The sequence below is a fragment of the Chlorocebus sabaeus genome, chromosome 12 (assembly GCF_047675955.1).
Source record: "Chlorocebus sabaeus isolate Y175 chromosome 12, mChlSab1.0.hap1, whole genome shotgun sequence".
NCBI classification, from domain to species: Eukaryota; Metazoa; Chordata; class Mammalia; order Primates; family Cercopithecidae; genus Chlorocebus; species Chlorocebus sabaeus.
Genome location: NC_132915.1, coordinates 83,421,915 through 83,441,931, shown reverse-complemented (window position 1 = coordinate 83,441,931; position 20,017 = coordinate 83,421,915). Strand labels below are relative to the sequence as shown.

Here is a 20,017-nt window from a genome sequence, read left to right as displayed (position 1 = left end):
TTTGCTTGTTCCCTTAAAAATTTGTCTTTGTGGGGTGTGGTGGCTCGTGCCTGTAATCCCAGCACTTTGGGAGGCTGAGGTGGGAGGATCGCTTGAGCCCAGGAGTTTGAGACCAAGCTGGACAACACAGCAAGAGCCCTTCTCTACAAAAAATTAATTTAAAAAATAGCTGGGCACTGTGGTGCATGCCTGTAGTCTCAGCTGCTTGGGAGGTTGAGGCAGGAGGATTGCTTGAGTCCTGGAGGTTGAAGCTGTAGTGAGCTATGATTGCACAACTGCATTCCAGCCTGGATGACAGAACCAGACCCTATCTCAAAAAACAAAAACCTAAAACTTTTCTCAATAATATTCCCGCCCCTACACCTCTGGTTTTTTCAACACTCCCAGTTCCTCCCTAGACTCGGGGAGTGTTCAGGCTAAACGGCTTGAAGTCATCCTCATCGAGTTTGGGCAGGGCCCTTGGACAGGGCATGTCCCCTGTTCCAATGAGACCGCAGTTGGGCACCAACACTATGTGCAAAAGGTGGTGATGGATGCCCAGAGAGGCTGCAAGCATGTACCAGGGCCCAGAGCCAAAGGGAAAATAGACAGGGCCCCATATGGCAGGAAAAATACTGGACAGGAGTCAGCTTCAGAAAGCCTGGAAAAGGCAACAAACCCATATTCTGCTGGGCACAGGACTTGAAGAGCTCAGACTTACTGGGCACCATGGAAATGGATGTGGACACCAGCTAAAGAAATTCAATCTGGCAGACAACACTCAATAGAGGACCACAGGAAGATGAACTCTAACCCGCAGGCCACCATTAGAAAGAGACATACTCAGACAATAAAGGAAGTAGATGGGGACTGCCCACCTTTGCTAGACTCAGGGATCAGCTGGAATGTGTCCCAGGGGGAGCCCATGCCACCCTGAGATGTGCAGAGAATATACCTATGATGGACTTGCCTGGTTAGCATCAAGCAGCAGGCATCCTAAAATCCAATTCACCCCAGAAGCCGCTGCCCATTTAAGAACTGTCACATGTTAAAAGCTACAGGAAGGGTGATAATATCCAGACGAACATACAAAGGCAGCTGGTTCTACATGGAGCCTAGCCAGCCACTAACATCCACAGATTTCCCCTCCATCTATGAGGACACATTTGTACTCAAGTCTTGCTCACAGGAGAGAGGGAGCCCAGCCACATGCCAGGCACGCCCTCTCTCTGTGGTCTTCAGCTGCCTCATCCACACCCCAGCCCTGATCCAGGCTCAGAAAGGGTTAAGCATGTGTTTACCAATTTCACTGCCTGCTTGATCTAAGGGAGAAATGGTAGGCTGTAGTGGCACTGGGAAACAGGCAGCCACACAGCTCTACGGACATAACCCAGGAGAATCTCCCATGGCTACTGTGTTAAAAGAGGGAGAACCTTGAGTTCCATTCAAAAAAGTGGCCCTGGTTTGTGAAGGTGAGGACATAGGACTCACAGTGCCAGGATAAAAATTTTGATGGGTCAGTTCAATCCCCTGGACTCTCTGCTTCCTGTGAAAGCTGATACTAATGTGGTTTCCCGAGCTCTTTTTCCTTCCAGAAAGAGATTGCTCTGGCCAGCATAAGCCAGAAATTCTATTTTTCAGCATAAACTAATAAATTAGCATTCAGGTCTCTTGATAATTTAGATTCCCATGGATCACTCACAAGGGATTCTAGGTCCATCTGGGCAAGCTGGTAAAATAAAACTCCTGAATCTACTGCAGTTAGCATCTAATCCTTGGCTAGCAGTCCTGTGGCGGCTCAGACCCAAACATCCTACAGGCTTCATGCACATCTCAACCCAGAGTTCAGGGCCATAGTGAACTAACAGGCTAGGCACACACATGGAGAGAACAAAGTCAGTGTTTCTTAGAGGTTTACTAGGTACTCAGCACTTTACTAAAAGCTTTTTATTTCCTTTATTCCTCATGATAACTCCATGAAATGGTTACTACTTTTTTTTCCCAATTTACAGGCAAGGAAGCTGAAGATTATTAAGAGGTAAACAGGTTGGCTGGGCATGGTGGCTCACACCTGTAATCCCAACACTTTGGGAGGCTGAAGCAGGATGATCACTTGAGGCCAGGAGTTTGAGACCAGTCTGGGCAACATAGCAAGACTCTGTCTCTCCAAAAACTTTTTTTTTTAAATTAGCCAGACATGGTGGCGTGCACCTATAGTACCAGCTACTCAGGAGGCTGATGCGGGAGGATCACCGGAGCCCAGGTGGTTGAGGCTGCAGTGAGCCATGATCACACCACTGTACTCTAGCCTGGCAACAGAGTGAGACCCCAGCTCAAAAAAAAAAGGGCTAAAACAGGTTGTCCAAATCACACAGCCAGTAAGTAGCAGAGCTGGGGTTTGCATTTAGGCAGTCCAGGGCCCCCACTGTTAGCCTCTCTATACCTATGATGGGTTTAAAATTTGTCAACAAAGTCTTTGATACTCTTCCTTTCAAGAGGTGAAGCCTAGTTCCTCCCTTCAGACATGGGCTGGACTTAGTGACTTGCTTCTAACAAACAGAATGTGGTGGAAATTACAATGGATGACTTTCAACATTAGGATATTAAAGGCATTATGAGTTCCTTCTTTTTTTAACAGCTGTATTGGGATATAATTAACATATCATACCTTTCATCGATTTTATTTATTATTGAGATGGAGTCTCACCCTGTCACCCAGGCTGGAGTGCAATGATGTGATCTCAGCTCCCTGCAACCTCTGCCTCCCAGGTTCAAGTTATTCTCCTATCTCAGCCTCCCGAGTAGCTGGGATTACAGGCATGCGCCACCCCACACCTGGCTAATTTTTTGTATTTTTAGTAGACACAGAGTTTCACCATGTTGGCCAGGCTGCTCTCGAACTCCTGACCTTAGATGATCCACCCACCTCAGCCTCCCAAAGTGCTGGGATTGAGCCACTGCGCCCAGCCACACTTCACCAATTTAAAGCATGTAATTTTCTTTTAGTATATTCACAGGATTCTGTAATTAACCACCTCTAACTAATTTTAGAACATTTTCATCCTCTCCTAAAAGAAATCCCATACTCTTTCTCAGTCACATCCTATTCCCTTCTCCCCTCAGCCCCTGTCAACCACTAATCTGCTTTCTGTCTCTAAGGACTTGCCTATTCTGGATACTTATGTAAATAGAATCACACAACACATGGTCTTTTGTGATTGACTTCTTTCACTTAGCATAATGTTTTCAAGGTTCACCCATATTCAAGGTTCACCAAATACGTATCGGTATTTTATTCCTTTTGTGGCCAAATAATATTCCATTGTATGGATATACCACATTTTGTTTATCCACTCATCTGGTGATGGATATTTCAGGTTATTTCGACTTTTTTGCTATTATGAATAATGCCGTTTTGAATACCTGTGTACATATGTTTGTGTGATCATGTGTTTTCATTCCTCTTGGATTTATACCTAGGAGTAGAATTGCTGGGTCAAATGGTAACTCTACATTTAACTGTATGAGGAACTGCCAAACTTTTCCAAAGTGGTTGCGCCATTTTACATTCTGGCTGGCAATGTACAAGGGTCCCAATTTCCCCTCAACTTCTTCAATGCCTGTTATTGTCTCTTTTTTTTATTATAGCCATTCTAGTATAATTGTATCTCATTATGGTTTTAATTTGCATTTCCCTGATAACTAATGACATTGAGTATTTTTTCATGTGCTGTTAGCCATTTTTCTTTGGAAAAAATGTCTATTCAAATCCTTCACCCATTTTTGAACCGGGTTACTCATCTTTTTATGGAAGTTCTTTCTTGCTTTCACTTTTGTATCACTTGCCTAGAGGGAAGCCAGCTGCCACATAATAAGGAAGCTCAAGCAATCCTACGAACAGGTCCATGCAATGAGAAACAGAAGCCTCCTAATTACAGGTAGCAAGGAACTGAGGCCTCCTGCCGAGAGCCATGTGAATGAGCCCTCTTGGAAAGGGACTCTCCAGCCCCAGTAATGCCTGCTTGGGCAACTGCAGGTAGGCAGGCAGGCAGGGAGAAAGGAAGGAGGGATGGAGAGAGGGAGCGGGGAAGGAAGGGACGGAAGAGGCAGGGAGGGAGGAGAAAAGGACCGAGAGAGGCAGAAAGGGAGGAAAAAAACAAAAACCAACTCAAAAAACTTAAAAAACATATATAGGGGACTTCCATTTCTGGGATGACAGATCCACTGAGGAAAACTAGAAATGCTAAACAAAGTATGTTAAAGCATCTTCTTAGATAAACGAGAGAGAGAGGAGCTACCAGGCAGGATCTAGGGGGATGGAGGACTGTAGAAGGAAGCCTAGTGTTTTTCTGGGCTAATTTTCTCCTGGAGTGTTTTCAAATTCCAGAGGGCTGATTGAGAGATCAAGAGGCTGAGTGAGTTTCTGCCTGCCTCTCAGGGCTAGAGGAATAGGAACTAGGGACCAGGGCCCAACGAGAAGCAGGGTTCTTCTGAGCCCCACCTTTTGCGTAGGGACCCTGAAGGGTTGCTCCACAGGAATAGGATGAACTGTAATCAGACACAGCTCCTCCAGGGACTACAGCTCAACTTCAAGTATTCTCAGTCCTAACCCTGAATTAAGACTATCCCAGTGACCCTAAGCACCTGACAAACAAAGATTTTTTTGAAGGAAAGTATCATCCTAGGTCTGCATTGAGAAGAAAATAATAACTCTGTGCCTGTACTGTTTGTTTGTTTGTTCTGAGTCATGGTCTCACTCTGTCACCCAGGCTAGGGTACAGTGTCACAATCATAGCTCAGTGTAGTCTTGACCTCCTAGGCTCAAGTGACCCTCCTGCCTCAGCCTCCCAAGTAGCTAGGACTACAGGTGCATGCCATCATGCCCAACTAATTTTTTTTATTTTTTGTAGAGATGACGTCTCACTATGTTGCCCAGGCTGGTCTCAAACTTCTGGGCTTGAGAGATCCTCCCGCCTCGGCCTCCCAAAGTGCTAGGATTACAAGCATGGGCCACTCACCACTCCCAGCCATGTGCCTGTTCTTTGTTATAGACATAGTATGCCTACAATGTAGATCCAGAAAGGTTGAAAGAAAAAGGATGGAAAAAGATATGTCAGGCAAATATTAACTGAAAGAAGTATGGGTAGCTATGTTAATATTAGGAAAAGTAGACTTTATCCCTACTAGAAATAAAGAAGACTTCACAACAATAATAGACTTCATAATAAAAATTTCAGCTCACCAGAAAGATAATAATTCTAAATCTGTATGTTGTTAATATAGCTTCAACATACGTAAAGGAAAAACTGACAGAACTGCAATGGGAAATAGACAATTTTATAATTGCAGTGGGAATTTGAATATATCTCTCTTAGTAATCGACAGAGAAAACAGGAAAAATCAACAAGGATACAGAATATTTGAACAATATAAAGAGCAAACTTGACCTAAACTTGACATACACAAACAGCACTGCACCCAACTGCTGCAGAATCCTTTTCAAGTACACACAGAACATTTATAAAAACTTACTCTCTTTGGGAGGCCAAGGCAGGCAGATCACATGAGGTCAGGAGTTCGAGACCAGTGTGGCCAACATGGTAAAACCCCACCTCTACTAAAAATACAAAAACTAGCCAGGCACAGTGGTGGGCACCTGTAATCCCAGCTACTGAGGAGGCTGAGCCAGGAGAATCACTTGAACCTGGGAAGGGAGGCTGCAGTGAGTTTACATTGTGCCACTGTACTCCAGCCTGGTGACAGAGTGAGACTCAGTCTCAAAACAACAACAACAACAACAACAAAACTAATTCTATGCTGAGCCATCAAGTAAATCTTGAAGAATTTCAAAGAATTAAAAGGATGGAGGTTATATTCTCTGACTAAAATGCAAAGTAAATATAAAAATATTACCAGAAAATCCCCAATATTTAGAAATTTAGAAACATACTTCTAACTAACCCAAGGATTGAAAAAGAAATGACAATGAAAATGAGAAAATATTTTGAAGTAAATGATAAAGAAAAACTACATTATCAACGTAAGTCTTCTGAATACTAGAAATGTTCAATTTTTGACTCTGGTGAAAGTTACAAAGGTATTTCCTTTGTGATAAGTCACTGGATTGCACATTATTGGGGGAGACACTTTTCTGTCTGTCTGTATAATATTTCAAAAATTTTTAAATGTTTAAAAAGAACATACAAAGCCGAATGGGAAAAGAGGACAAAGGGCTATTTACAGGCCAGAAACTTTGAGGAATTTCTGAAAGCTCCCGAGCAGATGGACTCTGAATGACACAAAAGCCAACAAATACTGAGGAGCATGACCAGCAAATGATGAGCTCCTGAGAAACAGTTGGATAGGTTTCCCCAGCCATGCCAGGGAATCTCCCAGGCTCAGAGCAGCAGGAATGGAAACACGTGCCAGTCAGGGGCAGCTGGCAGGGACACGTTGAAGGCCTCCAGCTCAAGGCCTGACCGTGCACTGCCCAACACACCACGCAGCTGGCTGGCATCTGTTCCCAAGCTTCACTCTCACTACAGAAAATGAATTATTTATCTCCATGGCTTCTAAAGAGAGGCAGAGACAGGAGTGGAATGGGCCCCAGCTAACATTGTGCCAACACAACAAACATGAGGCAAAAAAAAAAAAAAAAAATTTAAAATGCCAAGCAAATCAATGATACTCCTAAGTCTACTCTGTCTCCAGAACCACATCTTCCCAACTTCCCTCTGGCAAATCAGGGACTCCAGGCAGTCCTCTAGAGCCTGCATTTATAGCTGCTCCTGACAGCTTTCATTTTGCAGGTTTACAGGGGGCTGGCATTTCTAAAGAGAGGTGCGTTGTGTCACCCAATGTCCACAGCCACCTGTGGACCTCAGAACATGTCCAGCTTGCCCATCATCTCCAGACCCAGACACCCTGTAGAAAAGGCAACCTATTCTCTCTCCTGACCACTCACCACATCCAAGTGACTAGAGATCCCAAGCAAGTTAAAAATTTGGTTCAGAGACCCCAGGTCTCTGATTCATCAGTCAAACTAATAAGTTGGTATCCCTTCAAGATGATATTTTAAAACTATTTATCCAACATTTTTGTAAACTTGGGTTTTTTATTTTCTATATAAAATACTATGCCTAAAATTCATATGGAAACTCAAGGGACCCAGGACAGCCAAAATGATCTTAAAAGAGAAGAAAAAAATTGGAGGATTTACACAGCCTGATTTCATAATTTACTACAAAGCAATAGTAATCAAGACAGTGTGATACTGGAATGATAGTAGACAGATCAATGGAATAGAATTAAGAGCCTAGAAATAAGCCCGTGGGTCTATGGGCAATTGATTTTCAATAAAGGTACCAAGATCATCCAACAGAGAAATAATGGTATTTTCAACAAATGGTACTGGACAACTGGATAGCCACACAAAAGAATGAAGCTGAACTCTTACCTCATACCATACACAAAAATTAACTTAAAGTGGATCAAATACCTAAATATAAGAGTCAAAACTACAAAACTCTTAGAAGAAAACATACAGGTAAATCTCTTGGTAACTTACAGAACCTTAGATTTGGCAGTGAATTCTGAGATATAACACAAAGTACAAGTAACAGAAAAAAAAGTAAATTGAACTTCATCAAAATTAAAAATGTTTGGGGTTCTGGCTGGGCACAGTGGTTCATGCCTATAATCCCAGCACTTTGGGAGGCCAAGGCAGGAGATTGCTTGAATCCATGAGTTCAAGACTAGCCTGGGCAACATAGGGAGAACTCATCTCTACAAAAAGTTTTTTTTACATAAGAAAATTTAGCCAGCTATGGTGGTGCAAGTCTGTAGTACCAGCTACTCAGGAGGCTCAGGTGAGAAGATCGCTTGAGCACAGAAGGTCAAAGCTGCATGGTCAAAGAGGAGCCATGATCGTGCCACTGCACTCCCGCCTGGGCAACAGAGCAAGACCCCATCCCAAAAAAAAAGCTTAGGGTGGGGGGGCGGAGCAAGATGGCCGAATAGGAACAGCTCCAGTCTCCAACTCCCAGCGCGAGCGACACAGACGACCGGCGATTTCTGCATTTTCAACTGAGGTACTGGGTTCATCTCACTGGGGAGTGCCAGACGATCGGTGCTGGTCAGCTGCTGCAGCCCGACCAGCGAGAGCTGAAGCAGGGCGAGGCATTGCCTCACCTGGAAAGCGCAAAGGGGAAGGGAATCCCTTTTCCTAGCCAGGGGAACTGAGACACACAACACCTGGAAAATCGGGTAACTCCCACCCCAATACTGCGCTTTAAGCAGACAGGCACACCAGGAGATCATATCCCACACCTGGCCGGGAGTGGCCCACACCCACGGAGCCTCCCTCATTGCTAGCACAGCCGTCTGTGATCTACCGGCAAGGCAGCAGCGAGGCTGGGGGAGGGGCGCCCGCCATTGCTGAGGCTTAAGTAGGTAAACAAAGCTGCTGGGAAGCTCGAACTGGGTGGAGCTCACAGCAGCTCAAGGAAACCTGCCTGTCTCTGTAGACTCCACCTCTGGGGACAGGGCACAGTAAATAATAACAAACGCAGCAGCTCTGCAGACGCAAACGACTCTGTCTGACAGCTTTGAAGAGAGCAGTGGATCTCCCAACACGGAGGTTGAGATCTGAGAAGGGACAGACTCCCTGCTCAAGTGGGTCCCTGACCCCTGAGTAGCCTAACTGGGAGACATCCCCCACTAGGGGCAGTCTGACACCCCACACCTCACAGGGTGGAGTACACCCCTGAGAGGAAGATTCCAAAGCAAGAATCAGACAGGTACACTCGCTGTTCAGAAATATTCTATCTTCTGCAGCCTCTGCTGCTGATACCCAGGCAAACAGGGTCTGGAGTGGACCTCAAGCAATCTCCTACAGCTACAACCTACAGCTGAGGATCCTGACTGTTAGAAGGAAAGCTATCAAACAGGAAGGACACCTACACCAAAACCCCATCAGTACATCACCATCATCAAAGACCAGAGGCAGATAAAACCACAAAGATGGGGAAAAAGCAGGGCAGAAAAGCTGGAAATTCAAAAAATAAGAGCGCATCTCCCCCGGCAAAGGAGCGCAGCTCATCGCCAGCAACGGATCAAAGCTGGATGGAGAATGACTTCGACGAGATGAGAGAAGAAGGCTTCAGTCCATCAAATTTCTCAGAGCTAAAGGAGGAATTACGTACCCAGCGCAAAGAAACTAAAAATCTTGAAAAAAAAGTGGAAGAATTGATGGCTAGAGTAATTAATGCAGAGAAGCTCACAAACGAAATGAAAGAGACGAAAACCATGGCACGAGAAATACGTGACAAATGCACAAGCTTCAGTAACCGTCTCGATCAACTGGAAGAAAGAATGTCAGCGATGGAGGATCAAATGAATGAAATGAAGCGAGAAGAGAAACCAAAAGAAAAAAGAAGAAAAAGAAATGAACAAAGCCTGCAAGAAGTATGGGATTATGTAAAAAGACCAAATCTACGTCTGACTGGGGTGCCTGAAAGTGAGGGGGAAAATGGAACCAAGTTGGAAAACACTCTTCAGGATATCATCCAGGAGAACTTCCCCAACCTAGTAGGGCAGGCCAACATTCAAATCCAGGAAATACAGAGAACGCCACAAAGATACTCCTCGAGAAGAGCAACTCCAAGACACATAATTGCCAGATTCACCAAAGTTGAAATGAAGGAAAAAATCTTAAGGGCAGCCAGAGAGAAAGGTCGGGTTACCCACAAAGGGAAGCCCATCAGACTAACAGCAGATCTCTCGGCAGAAACTCTTCAAGCCAGAAGAGAGTGGGGGCCAATATTCAACATTCTTAAAGAAAAGAATTTTAAACCCAGAATTTTATATCCAGCCAAACTAAGTTTCATAAGTGAAGGAGAAATAAAATCCTTTACAGATAAGCAAATGCTTAGAGATTTTGTCACCACTAGGCCTGCCTTACAAGAGACCCTGAAGGAAGCACTAAACATGGAAAGGAACAACCGGTACCAGCCATTGCAAAAACATGCCAAAATGTAAAGACCATCAAGGCTAGGAAGAAACTGCATCAACTAACGAGCAAAATAACCAGTTAATATCATAATGGCAGGATCAAGTTCACACATAACAATCTTAACCTTAAATGTAAATGGACTAAATGCTCCAATTAAAAGACACAGACTGGCAAACTGGATAAAGAGTCAAGACCCATCAGTCTGCTGTATTCAGGAGACCCATCTCACACGCAGAGACATACATAGGCTCAAAATAAAGGGATGGAGGAAGATTTACCAAGCTAATGGAGAACAAAAAAAAGCGGGGGTTGCAATACTAGTCTCTGATAAAACAGACTTTAAACCATCAAAGATCAAAAGAGACAAAGAAGGCCATTACATAATGGTAAAGGGATTGATTCAACAGGAAGAGCTAACTATCCTAAATATATATGCACCCAATACAGGAGCACCCAGATTCATAAAGCAAGTCCTTAGAGACTTACAAAGAGACTTAGACTCCCATACAATAATAATGGGAGACTTCAACACTCCACTGTCAACATTAGACAGATCAACGAGACAGAAAGTTAACAAGGATATCCAGGAATTGAACTCATCTCTGCAGCAAGCAGACCTAATAGACATCTATAGAACTCTCCACCCCAAATCAACAGAATATACATTCTTCTCAGCACCACATCGTACTTACTCCAAAATTGACCACGTAATTGGAAGTAAAGCACTCCTCAGCAAATGTACAAGAACAGAAATTATAACAAACTGTCTCTCAGACCACAGTGCAATCAAATTAGAACTCAGGACTAAGAAACTCAATCAAAACCGCTCAACTACATGGAAACTGAACAACCTGCTCCTGAATGACTACTGGGTACATAACGAAATGAAGGCAGAAATAAAGATGTTCTTTGAAACCAATGAGAACAAAGATACAACATACCAGAATCTCTGGGACACATTTAAAGCAGTGTGTAGAGGGAAATTTATAGCACTAAATGCCCACAAGAGAAAGCAGGAAAGATCTAAAATTGACACTCTAACATCGCAATTAAAAGAACTAGAGAAGCAAGAGCAAACACATTCGAAAGCTAGCAGAAGGCAAGAAATAACTAAGATCAGAGCAGAACTGAAGGAGATAGAGACACAAAAAACCCTCCAAAAAATCAATGAATCCAGGAGTTGGTTTTTTGAAAAGATCAACAAAATTGACAGACCACTAGCAAGACTAATAAAGAAGAAAAGAGAGAAGAATCAAATCGACGCAATTAAAAATGATAAAGGGGATATCACCACCGACCCCACAGAAATACAAACTACCATCAGAGAATACTATAAACACCTCTACGCAAATAAACTGGAAAATCTAGAAGAAATGGATAATTTCCTGGACACTTACACTCTTCCAAGACTAAACCAGGAAGAAGTTGAATCCCTGAATAGACCAATAGTAGGCTCTGAAATTGAGGCAATAATTAATAGCCTACCAACCAAAAAAAGTCCAGGACCAGATGGATTCACAGCTGAATTCTACCAGAGGTACAAGGAGGAGCTGGTACCATTCCTTCTGAAACTATTCCAATCAATAGAAAAAGAGGGAATCCTCCCTAACTCATTTTATGAGGCCAACATCATCCTGATACCAAAGCCTGGCAGAGACACAACAAAAAAAGAGAATTTTAGACCAATATCCCTGATGAACATCGATGCAAAAATCCTCAATAAAATACTGGCAAACCGGATTCAGCAGCACATCAAAAAGCTTATCCACCATGATCAAGTGGGCTTCATCCCTGGGATGCAAGGCTGGTTCAACATTCGCAAATCAATAAACATAATCCAGCATATAAACAGAACCAAAGACAAGAACCACATCATTATCTCAATAGATGCAGAAAAGGCTTTTGACAAAATTCAACAGCCCTTCATGCTAAAAACGCTCAATAAATTCGGTATTGATGGAACGTACCTCAAAATAATAAGAGCTATTTATGACAAACCCACAGCCAATATCATACTGAATGGGCAAAAACTGGAAAAATTCCCTTTGAAAACTGGCACAAGACAGGGATGCCCTCTCTCACCACTCCTATTCAACATAGTGTTGGAAGTTCTGGCTAGGGCAATCAGGCAAGAGAAAGAAATCAAGGGGATTCAGTTAGGAAAAGAAGAAGTCAAATTGTCCCTGTTTGCAGACGACATGATTGTATATTTAGAAAACCCCATTGTCTCAGCCCAAAATCTCCTTAAGCTGATCAGCAACTTCAGCAAAGTCTCAGGATACAAAATTAATGTGCAAAAATCACAAGCATTCTTATACACCAGTGACAGTCAAACAGAGAGCCAAATCAGGAATGAACTTCCATTCACAATTGCTTCAAAGAGAATAAAATACCTAGGAATCCAACTTACAAGGGATGTAAAGGACCTCTTCAAGGAGAACTACAAACCACTGCTCAGTGAAATCAAAGAGGACACAAACAAATGGAAGAACATACCATGCTCATGGATAGGAAGAATCAATATCGTGAAAATGGCCATACTGCCCAAGGTAATTTATAGATTCAGTGCCATCCCCATCAAGCTACCAATGAGCTTCTTCACAGAATTGGAAAAAACTGCTTTAAAGTTCATATGGAACCAAAAAAGAGCCCGCATCTCCAAGACAATCCTAAGTCAAAAGAACAAAGCTGGAGGCATCACGCTACCTGACTTCAAACTATACTACAAGGCTACAGTAACCAAAACAGCATGGTACTGGTACCAAAACAGAGATATAGACCAATGGAACAGAACAGAGTCCTCAGAAATAATACCACACATCTACAGCCATCTGATCTTTGACAAACCTGAGAGAAACAAGAAATGGGGAAAGGATTCCCTATTTAATAAATGGTGCTGGGAAAACTGGCTAGCCATAAGTAGAAAGCTGAAACTGGATCCTTTCCTTACTCCTTATACGAAAATTAATTCAAGATGGATTAGAGACTTAAATGTTAGACCTAATACCATAAAAATCCTAGAGGAAAACCTAGGTAGTACCATTCAGGACATAGGCATGGGCAAAGACTTCATGTCTAAAACACCAAAAGCAACAGCAGCAAAAGCCAAAATTGACAAATGGGATCTCATCAAACTAAAGAGCTTCTGCACAGCAAAAGAAACTACCATCAGAGTGAACAGGCAACCTACAGAATGGGAGAAAATTTTTGCAATCTACTCATCTGACAAAGGGCTAATATCCAGAACCTACAAAGAACTCAAACACATTTACAAGAAAAAAACAAACAACCCCATCAAAAAGTGGGCAAAGGATATGAACAGACATTTCTCAAAAGAAGACATTCATACAGCCAACAGACACATGAAAAAATGCTCATCATCACTGGCCATCAGAGAAATGCAAATCAAAACCACAATGAGATACCATCTCACACCAGTTAGAATGGCGATCATTCAAAAGTCAGGAAACAACAGGTGCTGGAGAGGATGTGGAGAAATAGGAACACTTTTACACTGTTGGTGGGATTGTAAACTAGTTCAACCATTATGGAAAACAGTATGGCGATTCCTCAAGGATCTAGAACTAGATGTACCATATGACCCAGCCATCCCATTACTGGGTATATACCCAAAGGATTATAAATTATGCTGCTATAAGGACACATGCACACGTATGTTTATTGCAGCACTATTCACAATAGCAAAGACTTGGAATCAACCCAAATGTCCATCAGTGACAGATTGGATTAAGAAAATGTGGCACATATACACCATGGAATACTATGCAGCCATAAAAAAGGATGAGTTTGTGTCCTTTGTAGGGACATGGATGCAGCTGGAAACCATCATTCTTAGCAAACTATCACAAGAACAGAAAACCAAACACCGCATGTTCTCACTCGTAGGTGGGAACTGAACAATGAGATCACTTGGACTCGGGAAGGGGAACATCACACACCGGGGCCTATCATGGGGAGGGGGGAGGGGGGAGGGATTGCATTGGGAGTTATACCTGATGTAAATGACGAGTTGATGGGTGCAGCACACCAACATGGCACAAGTATACATATGTAGCAAACCTGCACGTTGTGCACATGTACCCTACAACTTGAAGTTTAATAATAATAAATAAATTTTAAAAAAATAAAAAAAAAATAATAATAAAAAATTGGATCTTAAAAAAAAAAAAAAAAAAAAAAAAAGCTTAGGGTTCAATGAACACTATCAAGAAAGTGAAAAAAACCCACAGATTGAGAGAATATATTTGCAAATCATATATCTGTTAAGGAGCTTGCATCTAGAATATACAAAGAAATCTTACAACTCAATAATAACAAAACAAAGAGCCCAATTTAAAAATGAACAAAAGATATGAACACATTCTTCTCCAAAGAAGATATATAAATAATGAGCACATGAAAAAGATGTTCAACATCATGGGTCATCAGGAAATGCAAATCGAAACTATAATGAACATCAATTCACACCCACTAGGATGGCTAGAATTAAAAAGTCAGATAATAACAAGTGTTGGTGAGGATGTGGAAAAACCAAAACCCACATACACTGCTGATGGGAACGTAAAATGATACACACACATTGGAAAAGAGTTTGGTAGCTCCCTAAATAGTTAAACACAGAGTTACCATAGGACCCAGCAAATCTACTCCTAGGTATATACTGTGTGTATATGAAGAGATGAAAACATTTGTCCACACAAAAACTTGTTCACAAATGTTCATGGCAGTACTATTCACAATAGTTAAAAGGGAGAAACAACCAAAATATCCATCACCAGATGAATAAATTTTTAAAATGTGGTATATCGATACAATGAATACTATTCAGCCATAAAAATGGATGGAGTACTGATATCTGCTATAACATTATGCTAAGTGAAAGAAGTCAGTCACAAAAAAACATACGATTCCATTTATATGAAATGTCCAGAATAGGCAAATCTAGAGAGAGAGAGAATAGTGATTGCTTAGGGCTGGGGACAAGGGATGATGGTACAAGCTAAAGAGCATAATATCTCTTTTTGAGGGAATGAAAATGTTCTAAAATTGTGATAATAGTTACACAACTCTGTGAATATACTAAAAACCATTGAATTGTATGGTTTAAGTGAGTGAATTGCATATATCTGAATTATATCTCAATAAAACTATTACAAGAAAAACTAGCAAATATCCTAATCAAAAGAAAATACATAATCCTGGAGAAAAATATTATGTATACCTACAATGACTTCACATTACATCAGTTTTTACAATAAAGAAAAAAATCCCTCTAGAGTAGCTGGATCCTAGCTTCAACTTGCCTAGTCCCTTCTCCTGAAGTAAGGCCACCTCCTCAGAAGGCAGTGTCTTTCAATTAATATCACTTGAACATACCCCTTTTGGGGGACAAAGGGTTGTGTTCATGTGTACACACAAATATATATATATATATATATCATGCAATACTCTCCCCAAAGGGAATTCGGATCAAAACAGTTTTGTCTCTTTATATTTCCATAGATGATTACGCTCCCTTTACATGTCTGTGTTCAGGAAACTACCAGCTAAGCAACATCTTCACCTGGTTCTACCAAGGCAAAGCTCACTGTATAAGGCCAGGGGCTACCTACTATGCTAAGGAAAGGCCAGTGGACTGAAAAACTTAGCCAAAACCTTCACAGTAAAAGTGGTCCCCATTGGCTACAAAACTGACGCTGAATCCATAGCTTCCAAACCTGGATGACAGTCAGAACACTCTGCGGCTTCTTAAATGTTCATATTCGCAGGCTCCACCCCAGACCTATTAAACCAGAATCTCCGGAAGAAGATTCTAGGAATCTGTGTATTTTTAACAGGCTCCCCACATGCTTCTGATATTTGGCCAGGTTTGGAAACCACTGATAAGAATCTTTGCTCATAAGCAGATCAGCAAAGATCATAGTGGATAAAGAAAATCAGCAGCCTGAAAGAGGGGCACCACGACAAATGGCACCCAGGGAAACACAGCCAGTGCAGGAAACAGGAGAGAATTTCTCAAATACTCTCATGAGAGATGTGAGAGGAGCCTGCACAAATAAGAGCAGGTGGCTTCCCACCCCACCCAGGCTCCTGCCTGCCTCCTGCACACTCAGGTCACAGCCACTTCTTCAAGCAGCAACCTTCCCTGATACCCATCGGACTCAGCCCTGAGGCCATGGCTGGGCAGGAAGATCCACTCCCTGCTGGGCCTGAATCCTCCCCAACTTCCCAGATCTGGCAGGGAGATTAATCCAATAGAAAAACATGGACCAATGCAAGGAAATATTCACATCAGGCCACTAAGGAAAACATATGGGTTACAAAATTGTCCATACAAACTTGATCTCAATTGTATTGAAATTTGATGTGTAAATACACACACACACACACACACACACACACACACACAGAGAGAGAGAGAGAGAGAGAGAGAGAAATAGGTATGGAAATAAGCATGGAAGGATATAAATCAGAAAGTTAACAGTGGTCTGTCTCCCTGGGAAGTCAGATTACAAATGATTTTCACTTTCTTCTTTTAACTAAGTTTTCAGCAGTAAACACATGTTACCATGATAATAAGGAGGAAAAAAGCAAACCCATTTTTACTTTTTAATCAGGACACAGCTAAGGTAAGAGGGCCTCACAGCTCCCTGACACCCTTTCCTGACCACTCCTAGCCCAGCCAACACAGATCATCCTGGAAACCACCCTTGTCTCATAGAGCCCTGCATCCCAATGGAGTTAGCAGGAATTGCCTCCTAGGCTGGGGTATTAAGTGAGATAATGCAGGTAAAACACTTGACATAAGGAATGGCAATGGTAAGTGCTCAACAAATGATGGCTAGTTAATTGCCCTTTATCTTCCACCAACTGGACCAGAGAATTCCTGCTGCCAGACGTCAGGCAATTTCAAGGGGCCAAGCCATTGCTCTTCCATCATTCCCTCTAGCCCTAGGGGGAAAAAGCAGGTTGTGGAAAACCAAGTGTGTTGGGCAGGAGTAAGCCTGAAAGTAGAAGAGCCAGGAGCCCCAGGGAGGGACCAACCCCTCGGGCAGTCTGTCTTTGAAAGCTGGGCAATGTCCAGTTATGTTGCAATAACAGCCCCAACCTTTAGAAGGAAATCGTATGCAAGTTCAAACAAAAATGCGCTGGACGGGTCATCTCTTGAAGGCTTGAGCTCAGCTACCAACTCTGCCACTGGCTCATGGAAGACTTCTTAGTTTCAAGTCTTCACAGAGGAAAAATAACCCCTCTCCACAGAGAGTTGCAGGACCAGTGAGGAAATGAAGGGCTACCCTCTAGGGTAGGGTTGTTACCTTTACTATGGCTATCGGGAAGGACAGGTTTGTCCAGGCCTTTGGGCAGCTGCCGCCCAGCTGTTATTTGGGGAAACTCAGTCTGCTACCTAGGGGCTTGGGAGTGAGGCCTACTGTTCATTTCTTTCCACCTCAAACCCTGAGGCAGCCCTGGGACCCTCCTAAGGGATTGTTCTGTCTTGGAGGAGAGAATTCTCCCATCTCCACTGTGGCTCAGATACCCAACAAAGTCAGATTGCAGCCTCCAAGGTGAGCCTGCAAGGCAGCAGAGCCAAAGGGCCCAGCACCTGTCCGCTCCCTGAGCCAAAGGAAAGTGGGTGAATGAGATCTCCTGTTGCTATAACAAGACCTTGATTTAACCTGAGCAGCTTGCTAATGAGAAACTCAGTGGTGACAACCCGGGTCTCTGAAAGATTAACTAGAGTGTGATTATTCCAGCCAAGTGAGGCAGAACCAACTGCAGTTGGCACCAATGGTCGGACAGCAGGTGGTGTCCAGCAGCTTGCTTGGACTGAGCCTGTGCCCTGAGCCCCTCATGGGCAGTCACAGGAGAAAGGGGCCAGAGAAAGTGACCCCAGATAGAAAAAGCACCTGCTCCCAGCCTCGCCTGTCACCACGAGGGGCTGCATTTCCGGGCGCTGGGAACAGGGTGAGGCAGCCCCTGCTGCCGGCCCCAGCGGGCACTTACCAAAGGTGGTGAGGTAGAAGGACAAGTCTGGGTGGGCATGCCGGCTCCCGAGGGAGACGCGGTGCAGGGAGCGCTCCATGGCGTCCCACTGCGACTCGGACAGGAGTGCCTGCAACCCAAGGCGGCTGTGTTGCTCCCCAGTAACCGAGGCAGCAGGCTCACCGCCCCCTGCGCCGGAGTCTCCAGGGCGGGAGGAGCGCGAGCGGGAGGCAGGGCTGCCCCGCGCGTTGGAACGGCCCGGGCGCGCCCGGCCCTGATTGGCCCGCGCGGGTTTGAATGGGGAGAGTTCCACCTGCCAGAGCAGCGCAGGGCCGGGGTGGGAGAGGCGGCGCCGCCGACCCGCGCTGAGCAGAGAGGGCAGCCACCCCAGGAGCCGGCAGGACCGTGCGGCCACCCCGGGGCTCCCGGCCCCAGCACCGCGCTCCCAGTTTGAAGGGCCAGTCCCACGAGAGGCCCCAGTCCGGGGTGCCCACTCTACTCTGGGCAGGCTTGGCCTCCTCCTCCAGCTCTCCTAGACCAGCAATTAGCCGGGTTTATAACCTGCTTTGAAGCTCACACCTATAATCATTAGATCCAAGCAAAGGCAAAGGAGCACCCGATGGTCCAGGGCAATGAGGTTTGGAGAAGTGTCCTCTGCGCTTGAACAGGTCGCCCCCCACCAGGCTGCATCCCCTTCCCAAACCCTGGGTCCTGGATCACTCTCTTGAGCCTCCTCTTGAACAAGTGCTACCTGACACAGGTCCAGATGGGAGCAGCTTGCTCCAACCAACCTGATGGCCCCCCATCCCACAGCCTGATGCCATGGGACAGCAGGACAGGCCCACAGCCTCTGAGAAAGAGGAACGCACAGGAAACGGAGGGGATGGGTGAATCCCCCAGCCTGGTGCAGTGAGGCAGAGTTGGAAGGTCAACCCCTGTGATGCTTTGTGGGCAAACATTTACAGGACACCTCCGGGTAGCAGTTTCACACCAAGACATCTGCTCTGCAAATCTCTGACTGTTGCCACTGTGGGAAGGAAAGCTGTTAGTCTCGTGTAAATCTAAAAATGGGAAGTGTTGGTATTTGTCCCTGTTCCCCAGATTTCATCGCCAAGTGGATATTTGTGGTTCAGTGATCCACTCAAAAATAAGATGGGGAGATGCAAGAGAGAAAGTGGAAAGAAGAGTTATGTGTTGAGTACCAGATGCCAGAGGCTGAGCTGGGCAATTTACACACATCATCTCAGTTAATCTTCAGAGTATGTCTAATAAGTATTAACCCCAATTTACCAGGAAGAAATCTGAACCTTAGGCAGAGAAGACAGGTGACATGCCCAAGGTTTGTAGAGCTAGGAATAGGCACAGCTGAAATTTGAACCCAGGCCTGTCTGCCCTAAACACCATTGTCCTATTCTTCCTTGGCCTCCACATCTGCCCTGTGGCCAACAGCAGGTGCAGAGAGCAAACGCCACAGGGTCAGGCAGCCACCAGTGAGGAGCAGAAACTGGAGAAGGAGCCCTGAATCAGCAAACTGGTGATAAGTCACATAAATGCCATAGGATTGTTTGAATCCTGGCACTTCGTGAAGTCCTGCCCTGCTCTTCACTACACCCCCCACCCCGCTCTTCCCCTCCAACCCCGGTTACACACACACACAGTGAACACTGCCTTTAACAAGAGCAAGTCCTCTCTCCTAGCCTCAAGCCAATGACAGATGGACTTACCTGCACCCTGGACTTGGGCATGCCTGATCCTCTTCCTGGCTGGAGAAGTTTGAGTTCACTCATCTCTTCTGGGTACAGTGATATCAGGGCTCAGTCACTCCATCCAACCAGGGAATATGGGCAACCTCAGGCTCAAGCTACAGGATGTAGACAGGACACTGAGCACAGAGACATGGCAGACCTGCAGGAGCAAGATGGGAGCATGAGTTTGGCCTGAAGATGCCCCATGCAAGGGGTGTTTACTCCCAGGAGGAACTAGAAAGCATAGTGTTCAGGAAACAGAGCAAAGCAAGGCCCA

The 20,017-nt window shown here is 44.4% G+C and overlaps 1 protein-coding gene across 2 annotated transcripts in view; it reads right to left on the bottom strand.

Moving 5' to 3' along the window:
* RGS3 (regulator of G protein signaling 3) overlaps positions 1-18,216 on the bottom strand; it is a 137,414-nt gene extending 119,198 nt beyond the window's left edge. The window contains exon 1 of one of the 2 annotated variants that reach the window (XM_007968345.3): positions 18,017-18,216. In XM_007968345.3, coding sequence (XP_007966536.1) covers positions 18,017-18,095 — 79 coding nt within the window. In that variant the 5' untranslated portion in view covers positions 18,096-18,216. The remainder of the gene's footprint in view (positions 1-18,016) is intronic. The other variant, XM_007968341.3, reaches the window with a different exon arrangement.
* Between the last annotated feature and the right edge of the window lie 1,801 nt (positions 18,217-20,017).